The sequence below is a fragment of the Charadrius vociferus genome, unplaced genomic scaffold (assembly GCF_000708025.1).
Source record: "Charadrius vociferus isolate BGI_N301 unplaced genomic scaffold, ASM70802v2 scaffold355, whole genome shotgun sequence".
Taxonomy (NCBI): domain Eukaryota; kingdom Metazoa; phylum Chordata; class Aves; order Charadriiformes; family Charadriidae; genus Charadrius; species Charadrius vociferus.
The window spans coordinates 1,338,242-1,359,488 of record NW_009648451.1 but is presented as its reverse complement, the minus strand read 5'-3'; the positions used below and the strand labels follow the sequence as shown (position 1 = coordinate 1,359,488).

Here is a 21,247-nt window from a genome sequence, read left to right as displayed (position 1 = left end):
GGGGATGTTAAAGTTATCATGGCTACAAACAGAATAGAAACACTGGACCCAGCTTTAATTAGGCCAGGTAAGAGGCTTCCCGCTGTCTATGCTTAAGTCGCCTTTCCTGTGAAAGGAATTGTCGTAACTCATCAAACATAGGCTGGTAAAAAGAATGCAAGTTACTGGTTTGTCTTTGTTCACCATCTCATCGGTGTCGGTGGGTCTGTTAGAACCCGTTAGCTAGTTTCCAAATGGGAGAAAAACCCCATGGAAGAGAAGAAATGTGTTAATTCCTCGTACATAAACAACTTGAACATTCTTCCTTTTTATTAAGCTGGCACAGCTATTTTAATTAATTGTTAAGGCAAGCTATAGTGTGTGTTTCCTTAACATCTTCAGCAGCTGGGTGGGGTGTAGGGCTGTTCCACTTGTGCTCCATCCAGGAGAAATGAAACCTGAACAATGAGCACCTGGATTTTGATGCAGGAAACCAGTCTGCTTCCTTACCGACCAGGCATACGCCCTCGTTTGGGGGATGAGTGAGGGAGAAGTCAAAACAAGGTATTACTTATGTATCACATGTTGAGCCAGGAGCTTGGACAGGCACAAGTAGTATTTTTAAATAGCCACTAAAAATGTACCAAAACATAATACATCTTTGGGGTCTGTTAAATCAGAAATTAGAAGGCAACACAGAGAGCAAAGGAATAAGCTAAGCCTCCCGTTAGTGTCCTCGAGTAAATCTTAAGTATCAAAGAGGTTGTTAACATATTCCTTCTAAAATAATAGAGGTAAGATGGAGAGCAAAGATAATTTAAGATGATTCTGAACAGTCACTAGACCGTATGGACCCAAGGAGTTCAGAAAACACCTCCACAGTACAAAGTTGCTGAGGTGTGTTTTTTTCAAGAGGTCTGGTTCTGTCACCCTCTTACACTTACCCCTCCAAACCAAAACCAGTTGCTGTTGGGAGTACAGAGGAGACAATACTATACCAGTATTAAAAGACATGCTACGATGATCTAAAACTTGTTGGAAAGAAACTTCTTACATGTGTTAGGTACTTAAATTATAACCATTGCTTGAGCAACAAGGGCACTTCTGGCAGCTCGGTAAACCAATTTACTGCTGTGTACGATAGTGTGGAATACCATATGTGGTGCCATCAACCCCTTTTAGAAAAGATACTGTAAAACTAAAGAAAAATAAGAGTGATCCAGGGATGGAAAATATCTTTACAAAGATTGCTTATTGAAGTTGGAACAATGAGTACCAGAACATCCAAAGTCCCTACTGACATAAAGGAAACATCTGGGAGGGACTTGCAACAGAATATCTTATGCAAAACACCCCTTCTTCAGTTGGGTTTGGGTTTTTTTCCATGAGGCTGGTTATATATAGGGAGGAAGTTCTTCAAGTTGCCACAGTGATTGTGTGTGTGTGTGTGTGTGTACACGTGGCAGAAAGTTAAAACTTCAGAGCTGAATGTAATCTCAGAGTAGAATAAAATCTATTCAAGAACATAAGTATTTCATTAATACTTTTCTGTGCTGTGACATGTTGGGGTTTTTTATATTTGTATGTGACTGAAGGAAGCTATGGTTTTTCATGTTTCCCAGGTAAGCAGCACGGTATCTTTTAGCTCCCACAGCTTCCTGTTCACTGCAAACAGAATAGTCTGAGCTCGCTTTCTACTCTTAAGACGTGATTGATTACGGTGTGAAGAAACAGTTACTGTCAGTCTAACCTTGAAATGTTCTTCCTGCTCTGTTTCCAACAGCTGCAGGTGAAAAACCTAAGACTGACCTTTTCTTTTGCACAGGACGTATTGATAGGAAAATAGAGTTCCCTCTGCCTGATGAAAAGACCAAGAAACGAATCTTTCAGATTCACACAAGTAGGATGACGTTGGCAGATGATGTGACTTTGGATGAGCTGATTATGGCAAAAGATGATCTCAGTGGTGCAGATATTAAGGTCAGTGTACATCGCCATTGTTATACTTCAAAACGCAATCAAATTCCATTTTTCTACTGCATCCAAAAATAATTGTGTTGAAACTCTTCTCTGATTACCTGTAGTTACATCACTGAGGGGCAGCTGGATGGCTTTGAAGTACCTTTTACAAGTGCCACATACTCAGTTTTACAAATGGGAAACATCAAAACTATAATTATGAGGTAGCTCGTGTTGATAAGAGTACATACCTGTGTTACCTGAATATGAAACCTTAAAAGTAGCAAAGTGGAAATTAGGAGTGGAATGTGAAATCTTGCACAAACATGCAAGGTCTCTTAAGTGTTACTTAAGGTAGTCTCTAAAAATGCTTCTTATGCTGCACTATGTTGCAAGCAGATAAAAATGCAACTGTAGATGAGGAAGTTTCAGAGGTATGTACTCTGCTTTAGAAAAGCAGATAGGGCTTTTACTGGATGAGCGTCACCCAACATGTAAAGAATGTAAATTTTGTTACTGCTCTTCACTTCTATTACAGTGTCAGTTGGAGCAGTGTGAAGGTGCTGCTGCCTTCTCAGGTGTGGCTTGAAGGGGCTGCCCGGAGACAGTGACCTATTCTGGCTTTCTCTCTTGCAGGCAATTTGTACAGAAGCTGGATTGATGGCTTTGAGGGAACGGCGAATGAAAGTGACAAATGAAGACTTCAAAAAGTCCAAAGAGAATGTTCTGTATAAGAAGCAGGAGGGGACCCCTGAGGGCCTGTACCTTTAAGTCATGTGTCTCTTCGGGGACAGTCTTCTGTGAAACCTCATAGTCTAGCTAATTTTTGTTCTTGAAGAGGTTGTGAAGAGGTCATGCCAGGTGCCAGTTTTTCAGTCAGTGTAACACTGATTTCCCAATAAAACATTTATTTCAATTGAACTGTTTTGGTGGCAGAGAGCTGCTTTTGACTGGAATTGTCTGTTGCTTTAGTCAGAATTATTTCCCAGAAAAAGTGCTGGTGCCACAGGAGTGCTTTTCCCCATGACCCATGCCATGCTGCTGATGGGACACACTGTGCAGTGGGTGTCACATAAGCACGTTTCCCACCTGCCAGTCCTGTTAGGTAAGGCAGTCTTTTACAGCTGCTAAGAACAGCAGCAATTAATTACTTTTCTATATCCCTTTGTAGGGGTTAAGTAACTGTGACAAAAGTAATTTTTGAGTAACCTCAGTGTGCTAAGTCATATATACATTAAAATGAATGAAAAACATGCAACCTTAAGTAACAGTCAGATGATACACTTTAAAAGTGTACCCAGCTCTGTCTAGCATGTGTGCTTACAAGAAAGCAAGGCGGACACCCATTAGTGTTCTTAGTTTAAACATCTAAACACGTTTGGGTAAGGTACTTGTAACATTAAAGAGTTTAAAAGTTTGTTTTTCCCAAGAGGGTTACAGTTCATTACATGAAACTTCCTTCACTCTGAGGTAGAGAATGTCTTTAAAAGGAACCAGCACCGTAGGAAGTTCTAAAGGAACCAGCACCATAGGAAGTTCTCCAGCCCTGTGCTGCCCAAGGCAAGGGGTAGGAAGGTTAAGGTACAGGCACTGACCAGCTGAGGGGTGGTTTGTCATGCTGCAGATGTGCAGAGAGAAATCCAAACTGTAAGTCATCTGCTTGGTTTTCTGCAGTGTAATCTTAACATGAATTCTTCCTCACCAAACAAATCTATTGCCTGCAGCTCCACCCCCACAGGACTTAGAACTTAACAAGCACAACTTGGCAAAATAGAAATCTAAGTAATTAATTTCCAGATGTTGTCCATGTGATTTTTAAGGTTTATATAAAAGTTCCATACACAGACCACAGTTAAGCAATGTGCAGTCTTTGTTCTGGAAACTTTCTGCAGGAGCAAGTGCTGGCCAGTAACAGACACTGAAGTTACACACAGCGCAATCCCTTTGCTAACTGCCAGTGCTGTAACAACAATGGTGGCAGCAAGACCAAGAGATTTTGTTTTTCCATGTAAAAATTATGTGGTTCATTGTTAAAAACCAACCCTACAGATGAATGGAGTCTTTTATTTAATCTGGATGGATGACAGGAACCCTGAAATAGAGTTGCTTTTCATCTGGAGATGGAAAAACAACAAGCAAAGTTTTATTACCCATTCTTATAAACCTTATGAGATCTGGCTCCTTGGAAAGGTCATGAAGAGCCAGTGATTTTTTAGCACTTTCTAATCATAGCAGTTGATCTCATCATCGCTTGGGGGCTGAAGCACTTTATGACGTGTAGTGAGCGAGGCTTTTTTAATTTGGGACAAAGCTATTAATGCCAGCAAGAAGCAACAACCACAAAAAGGTCAGTTCAACTGACTGAAGGAAAGCTGCAACGTATGAAGCTAAACCAAGAACTGTGTTCTGGTACGCTGTCTGCCACCACAATAACCAGAAAAGAAACCTATTGGAAAATTAAATTCTTATCTTTTGCAGCAGAATTTAACTTCTGTCACTTTCTCCAACATTTCTGAACCTGAGTCACAAAGATCAAGATGAAAGTAATAAAGATCTGGAAAAAGCAAACTGTGAGTATATTCTCCATAAGGACAGAAGGAGCTACTGGGGTCTGAAATAGAAGGCAGGATTTACTGGAGCTCCTGGAGTAAGTGAGCAGCCTCTGACCAGCCCAAGTGAGGGACACAGCATGAGTGCTGCACGGGGAGAAGCTGTGCGAAGTGGATGCATGGAAGAGAAAAGTGACTGAAACAATAGTCATCCCCACCATCACTGGAGGTTTTCATGATACGAATGGACAGGGCATTAGGTAATCTCATCTGGACAAGACCATCTTTCCAGGCCACTCCCAACCTGGGCTGCTCTGGGATTCTACATGAAACACAAGCAGGAGCACAATCAGGCTTCCCCTTCTCCATGTCCCTTCCAGGTCTTTAGAGGAAATGGTATTCCATTTTGATGGGAGAGCAAAAACACACACGCAATTTGTGATGCTACTGTTCGGTGCACAGAGTGACTCCTACCGCCAGTTCGGGAGCTCTGTCATTTTTGAAAGAAGCACAGATTTTAAAAATAAAATACATACTCTTTACAAAGACTAATCAATTACTTTTATAGCAATACCAGCATCACCTGCAACACAGTGAAATTATAAAGCTCTTAGAAAGTGCTGTAATACCATTTAAAATTCTGCATTAAAAATTCTACTTGAAACAATTTTAGAAAAGAACAAACAAAAGTGCAGCCTGAACTAAAATGTATTGTAACTTGCATTGTGTTGCCGCAGGCAAAACCAAGCCATAGGTTGTATGGCTTTGTCCAGCCAGAGGGTTTTTTTTTCCCCGTGTAATCAGATCTCAGCAGCTGGACAAACCCACTTGTTTTAGTGCTGTGACAGTCGTTAGCCTTCCCCTGAAAAACTTGTGAAAGAGTTTTGGATATTCAGTGCCAGCACGTACCTTCTTCCACATTAAGATCCAGTTTCTGAGTACTTGGGTCTCAAGAACAGGGATGCTAAACAGTCCTTTACCTATTTCAGCATATTCTGTCTTATAAAAGAAATACGTAACATAACTGCTTCTTTAAATTGTTACCATATTTCATATTACTTCTCTAAGAGCTTGGAACAGAAGCTACTAATTAAACAGTCAAGTTTTGACTACTCTACCTTCTTTGGTGAGGATTAAATACATAACAGACCTCTACTTCTCTTATGATGATTGCCTGTATATTTGGGTCAAAAGACAGTAATCAATCACAAAAACTTGATTAAAAATTAGCTGCATAGAGCTGCATTATGGACAAAACTTCATTTTTAATACACTTACAGTCCTATTAAATTAAGAAATAAAAAATAATTCAAGTTCCTTTTGAATTTTCAAATATTCAGATATATTTTTCATAAATATTCATATTAAAATGGTCATCTGTCAAAACATACAAATACAAGTCCAAAATAGGTGCCTGCTTAAGGAAGGATTTAGCTTTTACTAACAGCTTATGTACACACGTAATGACTGTTTGACTTGGTAGTTATATATACACACGCACGCATACCAAGCTGAAGGAAATCACTGAAGTGTGCCAACTGGAGAACAGTGAAGCATCCATTTGGCAGATGTTTATTTCCTGTGCTGCTCACCAAACCATAGTTGGCATGTACTGAATCTCTACTGAACTCCAGGGAACGTAGTTTCAAACAATAGAATAAGAAATGTGGGCAACATTTAACAGGAGGCTATTTATAAGAGGGTATCCTTGTGTGGAAGCCAGCAATACTTCAGGGAAATGGATGCATTTTTGGGGACAAAATGCAGCACTCAATTCCAGAATATTTGCAGCTAGTAGAACTCCATTTTGATAGCAATATAAAAGCTTAAAAAAAAAAAAAAGTACATAGTACCCATGTCCCAACAGAGTTCCTGTTTGAAAAGAGACAGGTCTAACTGTTAGCTTTGGAACTACCTTCTGTACTTTCTCCACTCATCTACAATCTTCTTTTAAACCTCTAATAGTAGATCCAGCTCTTCCATAGGTACCCGCACTCTCAGTTCTTTTTCAGTCATTAGATCAAGCGTCTCTTGCAGATGATCAGGGAAGTACTCTACTGCATCCATATACAGTACCTAGACAGACAATGAGAACATGTTCTGTGCCATCTTTCTGTCATAGCAACACACGGTATAAAGTACGTAGATAAGCAAACAACTCTGTAGCAAAAATATTGGAAATATCAAATACTTCTTTAAAGTAATAGAAACAGACTTAGTACTTCTACGGTGACAGCAATATAGGTGTTTAATCAAGTCTTTCCCAACTCTTAATCATTTTATTCAAAAAGATAAAATGTAGGTCACGAGGCGCTGGAGCATTTGCAGCATATACAGACATTACCTGAGGAGTTGCAGGTGCTCCTGAATAATTTCTTATGCTATTAACTAAATACATTTTTATTTGCCTATATATTTCTGCTACTACCATCCCATGATAAACCATGGTCTGAAAGACATCACTTCTAGATCACACAGAGAGGAATTTATTATCTTCTTGCCTCATGCAATGCAACACCCTTCTGTTCTGAAACGTAAACATCACTGACCACTATGTTTGTTTCCATTTCAGATGCATCTCTTACTTGCAGAAAATCTTACAGTACTTCTCCTTCGGAAATCTCTCCTTACATTTGCATATCACTCATTACCACAACTACTGAATTCTAACTTTTTTTTTTTTTAAATACAGAACTTCAAAAATTAATAGTATGATGACAGGTTTGTGTTTTTTCTATGCTTACCTTTGCCCAAGGACAGTTTTGAAGGGCTTTATAAAATAATCCTTTACTTTTTTCTATTTTTCCTAGTGAAGCCTGTGTGAGGAAAAAAAACGGTCATACTTCAATGCAGTAATAGCTGAAATAATAAAACCATTATCTCTGAGACAAAGAAATTACTCTGAAAAGCTCAGCGTTCCTCTGCTGAGCAAGCCTGATTACTATATACTGTGGTAGCTGTGCACTTTGATAGGCTACACTGGTGACACTGGCTACACTCTTCAACGTAATCGAAGACATGTCTTTAAGGAGTTTCAGAGCCTCTGCCAAGGATTTCAGTTAGCCTGTACTTGACAATAAAACTGCAGTGGTCAAGAGTGCAAATCATCAACCAAAACTTACACCTGATATACTACACATTCACTACACAAAAGCATCTTTGGTATAGTGAAGGTGATAATACATTATATTTGTGCACTGATGAGATCATGCACATACATTTTCTTACTCAGATTTTTTTTAAGGCTAGATCCCCTTACATACAAAAGTGGGTAAGTCAAATTAGCATCTATCTGGAAGGAGTTAAAACTCCTTCCTCAAAGTACCCGTTCAACTGTGTGATACAAGTACAGAGCACACAGCCATCGTGAAGTTTAAAAAGAGAAGGGTAGCAGAGGTCAGACTGCTGAACAGTCTCCTTAGCTTCAGTCACCCCACTTAACAGGTAGAAATAATTATGCTTTCTTGTGAAGAAATCCTTTGAATTGGTCTACTTTAAAAAACACTTAACAAACAGGGCATACTATGGCAAATTCCCCAAAAAGCAGTAATTACAAAATACTGAAAATACGTGAAATGTTTTGAGATCTCTGGAGAAGAAGAGATCTTCAATGATGAGTTCACATTTTCTCTTGTTCTGACTACATCAGTACTGCTGCTAAAAATCAGCAGGCTCCCTTGTCAGCTCTTAAAACCTAGAAATTCTTTTTCATATTATTGATATGTTGGTCATAGAAACTTGTGCTGTTCTGGTGTCATGATCTCCCATTACTGAACGGCAATGCATTTCACTTACTGGAAAACCTGCTGTCAGAGCTGCGCGCTAAGATGCACACACATCTTTTGCAGCGCTGCAAAGAGCTTCCAGTAGTGTTCTGCCTCTAATTCTTTTACAGAATCACAGAGGTTGCAAGGGACCTCTGGAGACCATCTGCTCTAACCCCTCTGCTCAAAGCAGGGTCAGCAAAAGCAGGCTGCTCAGAACCACATCCAGTTGGGTTTTGAGTATCAACACGGATGGAGACTCCACAACCTCTGGACAACCTGTTCCAGTGTTCCATCACCCTCACAGTAAAAAAGCTTTTTCTTACGTTTAAATGGAATTTTCTATATTTCAATTTGTGGCCACTGCCTCTCGTCCTGTCACTAGGCAGCACTGAGAAGTCTGGCTCTGTCTTCACACCCTCACATGAGGGTGTATTTATATACATTGACAATATCTTCCAGGAGCCTTCACTTCCCCAGGCTGAAAAAATCGCAAGTCTCAGCCTCTCCCTGCACACGTGCTCCAACCCTTCACTCATCTTCATGGCTCTTGGCTACTCAAAGGGACCTGGACTAGCCAACAGCAGAATGTGGTGCATCAGCCACTCCTCCTAATCTTGTATCATCTGCAAACTTGCTGACGGAACACTCTCTCATCATCCAGATCATTAATGCAGACGTTAAAGGGACTCAGTATCAATCCCTGGGGTAGAGCACCACTGGCTGGCCTGCAGCAGGAGTTCACACTGCCAACTACAACCCTTTGAGCCTGGCAGTTCAGCCAGATCTCAGTCCACCTCGCTGTCCACTTACCTAATCCATGCTTCATCAGCTTGTCTATCAGGATGTTATGGGAGGCAGTGGAAAAGGCTTGCTAAAGTTGAGATAAACAACATCCACTGCTGTCCCCTCCTCCACTGAGCTAGTCACCTCATCATAGAAGGCTACCAGATTGGTAGCCTATGATTTCATAAAAAATAAACAGGAATTTAAGACAAATAGTTTATTTCAAAAATCTATATAAAAGCTTTGTGCTTTTAAACAGGGAGAAGCTTTTGCCCGAAATACCGAAGACTGAGTATCTAGACACAACCAAAGAGAAAACAGAGATATCTACAGAACTTGGGGTCATACCGGACAATCACAACTTCTTCTTTTTCTATGACCGCATCCAAAAATTTTAGTGTTTCCAATTGATCTTGCTTCTCTGAACAATGTTATTCAAAGTTGTTACTGTAAAAGTATTATTTTCCTCCATCTTGTTAGCATCTAATAAATATCCTTCTTGTTCTCATGAAAAAGTTATCTTCCGTGAAGGAATCGTAAGTGACAGAATATACACTGGGTGATTGTACTTCAGCATTTGTGCCTAATAGAGTCTCATCAGTAGTTTGAAAAGAATAACAGTAATTCAATTGGACATTCCTATATACAGAGTTGCATAAAATATTTACAAGCATGTATTTGTGTAGAAACGGTGACAGTAATAGTCCCACACAAGAGATCTTCTCAAACACAAAACAAGAGTCTCTCCTTCCCCTGTTGCTTCTATATTTCACAGCCTGCTAACTGCTGTTCTCCTCTGACAACTTACTACACCAGAGGACATGAACAGAGGAGTAATACTACAGAATGAAATTCCCCTTACGCGAGTTCCAAGCATTTCTTCTGTGTTTTCATCTTCCATATTATACTTTGGAGAAGCAAGAAAAGAACCAAGATGACAAAACTGCCTACATGAAGTTGATTTTATTCATGCACTTCCATAGTGAACTACAGAAGAAATGAACATTATTGCTTTTTGGTGTTATTCTGCAATGCCAGTTAGCATAACTTTTGTATGCAGCTTTTAAGACTCAAAAAGATTGTGAAAATTCAAGGCAAATGATAAACCTATAGCTATGTTTTCCCTATCATGCATTTACTTTGCATGTGGACTGCACCTTGATCACTGCAATGTCATCAATCAAAAAATCTTGGTCTGGGAAAGTTTTTATAGCATGGAAAAAATAGAGAGAAAATATTTGAGGGACCCACATAAAATAGTCTTTTTACCATATTCTGTATTCCACCATAAATCAATCATACAGATGTTCATGTACTATTTTTTTCTAACTCGGATCTGGAAGTTGTTCTAGGAATGAAGTTAGGAAAGCTAAAGACCATTTGGAATTGAACCTGGCAAGGAACGTCAAAAACAACAAAAAGGGCTTCTGTAAGTACACAGGTAACAAAATGAAGAGTAGGGAAAATGTGGGCCCACTGCTGAATGAGACAGGGGAGCTGGTTACATAGGACGTGGAAAAGGCTGATGTACGGAGGGCCTTCTTTGCCTCAGTCTTTAGTAGCAAGACTGGCCTTCAGGAATTCAAGGTCCTAGAGACCAGGGGGAAAATGTGGAGCAAGGAAGACATACCCTTAGTGGAAAAGGATCAAGTCAGGGAATACTTAAGCAAACTAGACATGCCCAAGTCCATAGGCCCTGATGGGATGCACCCACAAGTGCTGAGGAAGCTGGCAGATGTCATTGTGAGGCTACTCTTGACAATCTTTGATTGATGACAGCAACTGGGAGAAGTGCCCAAAGACTGAAGAAAGTCAAACGTTACTCCTATCTTCAAGAAGGGCAAGAAGGAGGACCCAGGGAACTACAGGCTGCTCAGCCTCACCTTGATCCCTATGAAGGTGATGGAGCAGCTAATCCTGGAAATCATTTCCAGGCACATGAACAAGAAGAAAATCATCACAAGTGGTCGGTATGAATTCACTAAAAGTCATGCTTGACCAACTTGATAGATTGCTATGATGAAATGACTGGCCTGGTGGATGAGGGGAGAGCAGTAGACGTTGTCTACCTGAACTTCTGTAAGGCCTTTGTCATTATCTCCCCTAAGATCCTCATAGACCGGTTGATGCAAGAACTGGACGAGCAGACAGTGAGGTGGACTTAAAACCGGCTCAACGCCTGGACCCAGAGTGTGGTAATCAGTGGAACAAAGTCCAGTTGGAGGCCAGTAACTAGCTGTGTACCCCTGGGGTCAATATTGGGTCCAATCCCATTTAACATACTCAATGATCCATCCAATGGGACAGAGTATACCCTCAGCAAGCTTGTAGATAACTCAAAACTGAGAGGAGTGGCTGATACACCTGAGGGTCGAGCTGCCACTCAGACAACAGGTTGGAGAAATGAGCTGACAGGAACCTCATCAAGTTCAACAAGGAAAACTGCAAAGTCCCACACCTGGGGAGTAACAACCTCATACAACAATATATGCTGGGGGCCACTCAGCTGGAAAGCAGCTTGGCAGAAAAGGACTTGGGGGTCCTGGTGAACCCCAAGTTGAAGAGAAGCCAGCAATGTAATCCTGCAGCAAAAAAGGGCTAATGGTACCCTGGGCTGCGTTAGGCAAAGTATTACCAGCAGGTTACAGGAGGTGATCCTTCCCCTCTACTCTGCGCTGGTGAGGCCGCACCTGGAGCACTGTGCTCAGCTGTTGGCTTCCCAGTAAAAGACAGACATGCACACAGTGGGGAGAGTCCAACGAAGGGCTACTAAGATGACTAAGGGACACAGGGACCTCTCCTATGAGGAGAGGCTGAGAACAGCGACTGTTTAGCCTGGAGAATAGAAAGCTCCGGGGAGAAACTTATTAATGTATATAAATACCTGAAAGGATGATGTAAAGAAGCGGGAGCTAGGCTCTTTTCAGTGGTGCCCAGTGACAGGACTAGAGGCAATGGGCATAAACTGAAACACAGGAAGCTCTGTCTGAACACCAGGAAACACTTTTTTACTGTGAGGATGACTGAGCACTAGCACGGGTTGCCCAGAGAGTTATGGAGTCTTCATTCTTGGAGATATTCAAAAGATATCTAGACAGTGTCATAGACAACCAGCTCTAGGTGGCCCTGCTTGAACAGTGGAGTTGGAAAAGATGATCTCCAGACATCCCTTCCAACTTCAACCATTCTGTGATTCTGTGAAGTTACACACAACCAGGATCTAGACTTGACTGAAATATTTCTTTACAGAACACTAAAGTAGGTCTAAAACACAAATACAAGTAATCTTTGCTGATTTTGCTTACATAAAAATAACAAAATCCTAAGTCCCTACAATTTGCTTCCTCTTTTCTTAAGTTTCCCCCCCCTGCCCACTTACCTTTATATTGTGAGTAAGACTGGGTGGAATCCATCTGTTGGCATCTTATGACATATTTTTTATCTACATAAGATGTCAGCCACAATAACTTGCCTGAATCTATATATTAAAATTGCATTGTCAGAAGCTATTACTCCTTCTAATTCATGTGAATTACATTTTCCCTAATATTCCCAGCAATAAAGAGCATTACAATTCAAATACATCACCCTGCAAATCATATAGGTATGGCAGCATTTAGTTTTCCTTTTTTTATACAGCATTGTAGCTGCGTTCATGAGAAATTCCAACTATGGTAAAAAAACATAGTAAAACTGATAGTCTGTTCTTACCAGAAAGTTCAAATACATTCTCCACAGCAGTGGACAATGGGTGCCATTTTCACTCTGAACTGCGTGTTCAAATAGAGCTAAAATCCGATTTGTTAACCCAGTTTCAGGAATAGTAGAATGTATTTCACCAACATCTGCCCTGAAACAGAAGAAAAAAGAAACCACAGTCCCTTAAACCCAAGCTAAAGGACCGCATCCAAGTTAAGAGAGAGTAAAGATCAACGTACTGTCTCTGTTCACATAGCACTGGATATAGCCAGGTTTTTGCATTTCATGCTACAAACTCTGAATGTTACAAACCAGATTTTTAGAGCTTGCTAATCTAATCAACACATTTCTAAATAGGAAAAAAAAAAAAAAAAAGATGAATGAGGTATTTTTGTGAAAATTCTTTTAGCATGTTGAAAAGTTAGCCCTGTACAACTGGAGTAGATAATTTCTCTTTGAGTACAATAATCTACCATCATATGATGTTAAAACACTTATCTTAGTCTTCACTCAAGATTGTTTAGCATTCCATGCTTGGCATGGCAGATCAAACTAAATTCAAGTCTAAGTCAGCATGACTTCTTCTGGTGCCTAGGCACTGTTCAAATTTACCTGTCACCTTTGAAAGACCGTATGTTGGTCTTGGATCAAGGCCCTAGATTACAGCTCCGGATCTCAACCATGATTACAATAATAATTTTCTTTTTCACCCAGTGATTCAAATCCCCTAGATTCAGGCATAACACAAAAACAGGTACATATTTTTCACCGAAGCATTGTTTTCTACCTACAGCTGATATAGACTGGCTTATTTTTGATGCTTGAGCTTGAAGAAACAACCTGCAGCACTCATGGCAACATTACTCCTGTCTATGTGGACTCTCTTAGCCCACCAGTTTGTTCTAACACTTGCTCATAACTTGCCTCTTTTTTCAAGGGTCTTTGAGGTCATGGTCCATCTTATCTTAACCTTTGCCATGAAAGAAAATGATGTAATCTACTCTACGTGGACTCAGACAGTTGAAGCATTGTACCTCACACTGACATACACGCTGCTGTTTTACCTTTCATGTTTATTTCTTTAATGAATTCCATGCACTTAAACAAGCAGAAATACAAAACAGAATAGGAAATAGTCACACATAGTACGGACATTTTCTTAGTTTGTCACAATATCATAAAACATTAGTTTTATGCATAACTGACAGGCCATTTATGTCTCTGTTGCAGTATTTCAGCTCTGCTCTTGCAACATCCAACTTGTCCCTATTCAAATATAACCTATAGGAAAGGCTATGCCAGCAGAGAACAATCTGGAAAGAAATTATAGTCACAGAGAAAATCATCATTCTGGAATTTTAACATCAGTTTCCAGTAACAATAATGAAAACCTATCATAGTGTCAGTCTGTAATTAACAGTAAATGAAATTACAATCCTCCTTTACATTTGGTGGTTGTTGAATTCTTATTACAATTCAGGATACATACACTGACAGCTCAGGAATGTCACTATCATGTATGCATGCCTGTTGCCAGACTGTGGCAATCAAAGCAGTCAGCATACCGTCATTTTAAAGTATACTGATAATTCTGTAATTTCATCAAGTGTGAGTATTGTAAGCTTACAGCTATGTAAAGCTTCCAGATAACTTTTTCCTAGAAATCTCTGTTGCTATGAGCAGACACAAAGAACCAAGCTGCCAATGTTATTAGAGATATGTAGGTAGCAGTGGATAGGTAGCTCCAAGCAATGGGCAGACAACAGTTAGAGACTAAGATTTAAGAACGAACACATACCTCTCTTCCCCACATCTCCTACCCTTTCCTCCTTTCCCAGGAGCAAAAAAAACTGAGCCCAGACCACACTGCAACTTCAGGAAATTTCCAGCCTCTTCCACCTAGCAACAGCCCCATATGAAAACTAAAATCTCAAGTACTCACTATGGAAACGCATCTGCCACAACTGTATTCTGTGATCCAGGTGCAGCAGGGCAGCAAGTTCAGTCAGAACTTGCAGTGTAGCTCTGTATTACACTCCTTATTGCTGTAGTATTAAAATGTAGCAGTTTCTAAGCTCACAGTGTCTACTTTGGCCATCTAAGCAGAATCTTAGTTATTTAAAAATGACAAAGAAATGTGTACCATCTTGATGTCAGTAGTAAGTAATCAAACACAAAGCAACACACAAGCCAATCCAGTAGAAAGGACGTGAGACTATCACCTAGGTCTTTAATTCTATTCAGGATTCTGCCACTGACTCGCTGTTCAGTCTTGAACAAATAACCTTCCTTTTGCAGATGAAGAAGCTGTAGCTAAGGAGAACTGTGATAGCATTTTCTTTCCTCTCTTAAGTGATTAGACGGATAAAAAAAGAAAAAAGGCATAATCATAAGGAGCTGCAAGATATTACCTCTGGACATTCTCAATGAGCTTTTTTCTCATCTGCTCTGCTTGGATTGCAAACAGCCATGGCTCTAAAGAGGTAGTAGACCTTGTGACACCATCAAAAAATCTTCGTGCTTTGCTAGCACTGTGAGACTTCCTTTGGATGTGGATATATGACCTCCAAAGAGACTGGTTGCTAGGATACCGTTTCAGAGCCTCCGTTAGTGTCTCTCGCAGAGGATTCAAAGGATAAACACTAATTTTCATGTGGAATCTGAGTAAATTTGTATGCAGCAGTGTGACAGCTTCAAGAGCAGTGGGAAAATTCTCAATGCCAAAATTCTCTCCAGTATTTTCACATTTCCCTGGACCAGGAGCTTCAAGTTTTTCTGAAGTCTGTGCATATATTAATACTGCAGCATCAATCCCAACAGTCAAATACTGGAACAGTGCATAACAACCAACCAAGTTAACCAGCTGATTAGCATCATTGACCTGATCCTGATCAGGAACTGTTGTTTTACTTAAATAATCTTGCAGTGCATGTTCATATGTTTTACGAGCTTTCAAGACATTCACAGATAACACTTGTCCACTATAAGGCACATATGGTCCACTTTCAGCCAATTTGGTCAATATATGAACAGCCCGTGATATAACAGCTCCTTCTAGACTTTCCAGTAGTTCCACTTCCAGCTGAGCATAAAGCAGACTGAAGCTGCAGAGCTGGGGACTCTTCAGTCCTCCTGTCCCTGCCGTGGAAAGAGCTGTGTCAAATACCTTCCTGGCATCATCAATGTTACCAAGCAGCCATTCTAGGTAGGCATACAGTTTCCAGAGAGAAAGGTGGTTTCGGTTGTCAGGTGCTTTAAGAAGATTCTTGGCCAACTTTCTACTCTTCCTCCCTTGTGCTTTCAGCTTCTTCTTGTTTTTTGTTTGGAGACACTGAAGTACCTGCAGGGGAGAATAAACAGAACAAATTCTGAGAGGGATGGGAGAAGAAAGGAAAAAAAACTCACATCATTTTTTAATTTCATTACCGTGTTTGTTTTCTTATTGTTCTATATTTCACCTCCAGCCAGATCTGTTGCTACTGAGGACTGTACATTGTCACAACTGTCTGTTGTCAGCTCCCTCCAATGCAGCCAAATTACACAGTCTTATCATTCCTACCCCTGCCACTGCGTAGTATCAAATTTTACTCTTTTAAAAGGCCAACTGCTTCAAATAAAGAGCTGCTAACCTGCAACGGTTGAGAAAAGGAAAATAAATGATCCTGTCCAGCCAGATGCAGTTTATAACTAGTACAATTAAACCTCCAAGTAACTTTTCAGAGTGGGGAATGTGCTGATAGACAAACTTGGAGACTGGATGGGAAGACTGCCTGACTCCTGGTCAGGCAGTGTTTGAGTAAGAGACAGGGAACTTCTCCATAGGGAAACACAATACTAAACTTTCTGAAGTGTTAGGAAGACAACCTGGACTTTCATCCTTCTGTGGGAGTCTATTGGAGCAGTTTTACTTAAATAAATCCATATTCAAGTGATAAGGTGTTATTTCCTTCAATAACACTAAAAACGTAACTTGTATAGGAAGTAGTAAGTTTCTTGATAAGGTGCTCATATCATGCTATTGGGGATTATGCAGTTTGTAGAATAGTTTGGTAAAAATACTTGGCTGACTCACTTTGCCTTGTGAAAAAACAACTTGCATCCATTTCTGTCTACCATACATTGTACCATGTAATAACAGTTATCCGAGACTGCAAAAAAATACTTTGTTATATGTATGCTACTGTGTAACATGTACCGACAGAAAGGGTTTGGTTGTTTTTTTTTTAACCCCAAGCATGATCTTAACTGGCATTTCCTGATTTGAATACTTAGTCCTACAAGACAATTTTCATCAGTATTTAATTAATATAAACATTAATACACAAGAAAGCCACACATCACAAAAGTGATTATATGCAGATTCCTCATTACCTTAGATATTTCATACTGTAACCAACAAATGGACAGGTTACATTTTTCCTTTCCTGAAAACAGCAGGGATAGAACATGAAAAACATTCTGTATGAACTCCTCTCCTTCTTTATAGTGGCCTATGTGATGTCTCCCTCGTAGCATTGTGTCCATATGACCAATACTGTTGAAGCCAGAAAGTGGAAAATGAACAGAAGTCAGTGGCTTTTCATCAGAAAGCACACTGTCAAAGATGTTATTTTCATCCATGGCAATATAGAAGTTGGAAGGGAAGAGTTTACTTGTACATGGAACTCCCAGGAATTGCAAAAATGAGTACAGCAGTTGACGCTGAAGATCTGGATTAGAAAGCTGGATTAAAGATGGTCCAAGATCATCAAATAATACCTAAAAAAGTCCAAATTAAACCAAACTCCATTAATTTACCCAATCAAATAAAATCAGCATTTATGTAATATATGTAACTGGCAAACCTTTTCAAGGCTTACCAGTTACTTGCCTTACCAAGGCAAGTAATTACAAGGCTTGTAATTACTATTAAATGGTAACAGAATGTCATCCAAGTTAAAACAGACAAGTTAAACAAGCAATGTGTTCTTCCAGTCAGACTATAAATTTCCTATCAAGAGATTTCTTGCCTTTTTATTTCATTTGTGAAGGTATCAAAGACCTTCACAGAAAACTTATACAATGAAGGTCTGAAAGTTATTATCGCTCAGGCCATTAAATCATTTTTATCTGAAAAATCAATGTCTGACTTGACCTATCTCCCAAGAAGGAAAAAAAATATATATATAACTATCTGACTTGAAGGCAACAAAACCGTTGTTCACTTAATGCATGTATCTTCTTAAACACAGGTTTCTGTGACACTTCAACATACAGATGAGAGAAATGACAGAACAGCAAAGACAAACTGTTTGCCTACAGCCCTTTCCAAAGTTTACCATGAACTTCCCATGGATTTCATCAGTCTCAGTACGAAACCTCATGTCAATTTTGAATTCCAAAAAAATAAACGATTTTTTTGCAAACAAAGGAAAGGATTACTCTTCTAAAAGATCCATTGTCAATGCATTCAAATAAAAGGATAATTTGTTTTATTATCTCCCCTTGTTTTATTATATCACAGTGACCTGTCTTTCTGGATCGTCACAATCTTCTTCAGTTTCCTTTTTGGTTTTGTCTGGCCTCCAAGGTAACCAATGCCTTGCTTCACGAGAATATTCAATATCCAACCAAATGTGCCACTTGGGGAGAGTTTTATCCTTTATTTCTTGATCCTCATCTATCTCTTCTTCATCATCGTCATCATCTAAAATCAAATCAAGACAACCCCACAAAATTATTACAGAAAAATTAATCCACCAAATCCAAAGACCAGACTTGACATACAATTTAAATACTTCAAAAATGAAAATAAATACAGTGTTAATAAAGCAGACGCAAGACAGAGCTGAAAATTTCCATGTCACAGCTCTGGATTTTGACAACAACTCTGTAAGAGTAGGAGGTTTCTAAACTTTTTCAACCAGTGAATCAGCGTCAGCACTCAGGCTTTCTCACAGAGGAGAAAATAAAACACTGACAGGCTCTCGACCACTTTTTTCAACAGCAGTTTGCAAGCAACAGCCAAGAGTCAGTCATCTTGTGCAACTTAGGTTCTTCACTTCATACCTGGGCATACAACCTGAAATGTGCTCTATGAATACTCATGTGCATAAAACATTTTGAGAAAACCACTGTAAGTAACAAGTAACACTATAACGTTAAACATTGTAAACCAAGCTTGGCAATGTTGCTTTAAAATATCTGATATTTTCAACATTTTAATTAATGTGCCATTCAAACAACCGATGTAAAGCATGCACAAAAGGAAGTGCTTAACCACATCCCACTTTTACGATGATCTTTCTGGACTGTTAGATACAATTAGTGTATTTTTCCTGTTACAGCAATATATTAATTATGTGCTGAAACTGATAAGCACCTGTAGCCTAAGGGAAAGCTTGTAGAGATCTTTCAAATACCTTTTTCTTTCTTGCTGTTGAGGAAAAAAAAAAAAGTCCTCAACATCTATGGTTACCTGCACTATTTTTTTTTTGTACTAAAATCATGCCACTTCTACACCACCTCCAAATTCTTGTTCCTGACATTTGCCATTACCTAGAAGAAACACTCCCACTCCCAATTCTTAACAACAAACAGGTGGTGGCAACATTGTTACTCTCTATATACTTTTTGCAATCTATAGCTTCCTCTTGAGTCACAAGTTCTACGAAAAATGACACCATTTCCATGATCTAACCAAAGTTTGAAAAAAAAAAAAATCGACAGTTTTAGAGATGACACCTGATTACAGATTACATTTGAACTTTTGGGCTTGACATGAATGGCGAAAAGTACTGACATATACTGGACCTGCCCAGGCCTGGCAGTGGTTCTCTTTACACTGAGTCTTCTCAATTTGTGGGCAAAATGTCTATAGCCATCAGCAGTGGAACTGCTGACCTCAGTTAAAGGGCAAGGAAATCCCATCTTAATCCAGGGACAAGGGAAGCACGCGATCATTTTTCAGTTCCTTTGTTTACTAACAGCAGCACTAAACTTGCTTCATTAGAGTTGCTACAGCAGAAGGAACAGCAAAAGCAGAGACAGCTCATCTTTGGTCAGACACATTCCAGACACCTGCTTCCCTCCAAGATATATCTGTTTGAAAAATAGTCCTTGATTTTAAGAGAAGCACTGTATACCAGAAGACAAGGTGGGACTAAGCAGCAGGGAGGTGTGTTTTCTGCATCCTTGCATACCCAGAAGCACTTCAGCCAACTGAAGATGCAGTTCCTTTGTTTTTTGCACCACAAAGAGCAGGGAAAGGTTTTCCTCCGATTTCTACTATATTATTTGCTATAAGAAACTAAAATCTGATTCTAGAAATAAAATCATTAAGCTAGGAATCTTTGAGGCAACTATCATCTAATACTGTAATTCCACCTGGTCTACCAATATGATGAAAGGGTCTTAAGGGAAGTAGCTTCCTTCCATTTTACATGGGTGTGGGTCTCAACAAAGTACTCACACCTTTAGCGTTTTCAGCACAGAGTGAAGGATATGCCACCCTCTCCCTCAATTCTCACCCCCAGGAAGGATAACAATATTCTACAAACAATATCATACATAGAACACTCAACACGTGCTTTCCCCTGTGAAGTGTGATACACATATTGACAGAGACATACCAGACTTAAGAGCAATCCAGCCACCCTTTTCTTGTTGGTGCATCCATGCTTTCCAGCCTCTTGCTCCTTTTTCTCCAATTCGTGGTTCTCCACTATCCCAAAAGGGTTCAAAGAATTCCACCTGTTGTTTGGGGCAGGAGGAACCAAAAGAAAACATACAGAAAAATCTTTTTTGCTGTTGTACAGACACTACCTGGGTCAACTTAGGTTTTCCAGACCCTACAATCACCTATCTGGCTGCAACTGCTGTGGCTGAAGACTTTGTTAGATACTGCTTAAGAATCAGCTTTTCAGATTATTTCAATTACAGCTGTGGCACAGCAGGACTCTCATCAGCTCTTCTCATGAACATAAAGATTGTTTTTAAAGGTACTAGGCTTTAAAGAAAGCAAAATACTTTTGCTCCAAATGTCCTCTACAGATCCTTCAGGGATAAGGATCCAAAGTCCCCAGCATGTGGCTTTCAGAAAGCAAATCTCCCCTCCTCCCCATCTTCCATGGGACCATGAAGAATTTGGCTAATGGAATGACAAATCAGACAATCATACACCTATGGTCAAATCAAAATATTACAGTTGGAGATAAATATGACTGGACTGAGGACAAGAGGAAAAGATCAGTAAGGCCTTTCATGTCTCAGGTTTCAGGGTGGTCAACAACTTCAGGGCACTTTCCAGTGAATCAGAAGTCCAGGGTTCTAGTTCTGACTGTCGCTGCCTGTATGCAATCTGTCATCTTTAGATTCATCAATTCCTCCCGTTTTGTGTATACCTATCTCTAATGACCATCTGTCTCCTATTATATGCTTCTGCTTTGTACCAAAGCTTGGCTTGGACATTGAGATGTGACAATACAAACATTAACAATAAAATTGACTCGAAGAAAAATACATATCAGAACA

General features: G+C 39.7%; 2 protein-coding genes across 2 annotated transcripts in view; one reads left to right on the top strand and one right to left on the bottom strand.

Moving 5' to 3' along the window:
* PSMC1 (proteasome (prosome, macropain) 26S subunit, ATPase, 1) overlaps nt 1-2,727 on the top strand; it is a 10,265-nt gene extending 7,538 nt beyond the window's left edge. The window contains 3 exon segments of the mRNA XM_009885607.1: nt 1-67; nt 1,805-1,959; nt 2,575-2,727. The exon segment at nt 1-67 is cut by the window's left edge and continues 20 nt beyond it. Coding sequence (XP_009883909.1) covers nt 1-67; nt 1,805-1,959; nt 2,575-2,709 — 357 coding nt within the window. The 3' untranslated portion in view covers nt 2,710-2,727.
* Nucleotides 2,728-6,437: 3,710 nt separating this feature from the next.
* The window catches only part of NRDE2 (NRDE-2, necessary for RNA interference, domain containing), a 64,291-nt gene continuing 49,481 nt past the window's right edge, over nt 6,438-21,247 (bottom strand). The window contains exons 9-15 of the mRNA XM_009885606.1: nt 20,347-20,467; nt 18,244-18,422; nt 17,108-17,494; nt 15,148-16,076; nt 12,749-12,887; nt 7,232-7,303; nt 6,438-6,563 (exon numbers count right to left, since the gene is read on the bottom strand). Of these exons, the coding sequence (XP_009883908.1) occupies nt 6,438-6,563; nt 7,232-7,303; nt 12,749-12,887; nt 15,148-16,076; nt 17,108-17,494; nt 18,244-18,422; nt 20,347-20,467 (1,953 nt within the window). The remainder of the gene's footprint in view (nt 6,564-7,231; nt 7,304-12,748; nt 12,888-15,147; nt 16,077-17,107; nt 17,495-18,243; nt 18,423-20,346; nt 20,468-21,247) is intronic.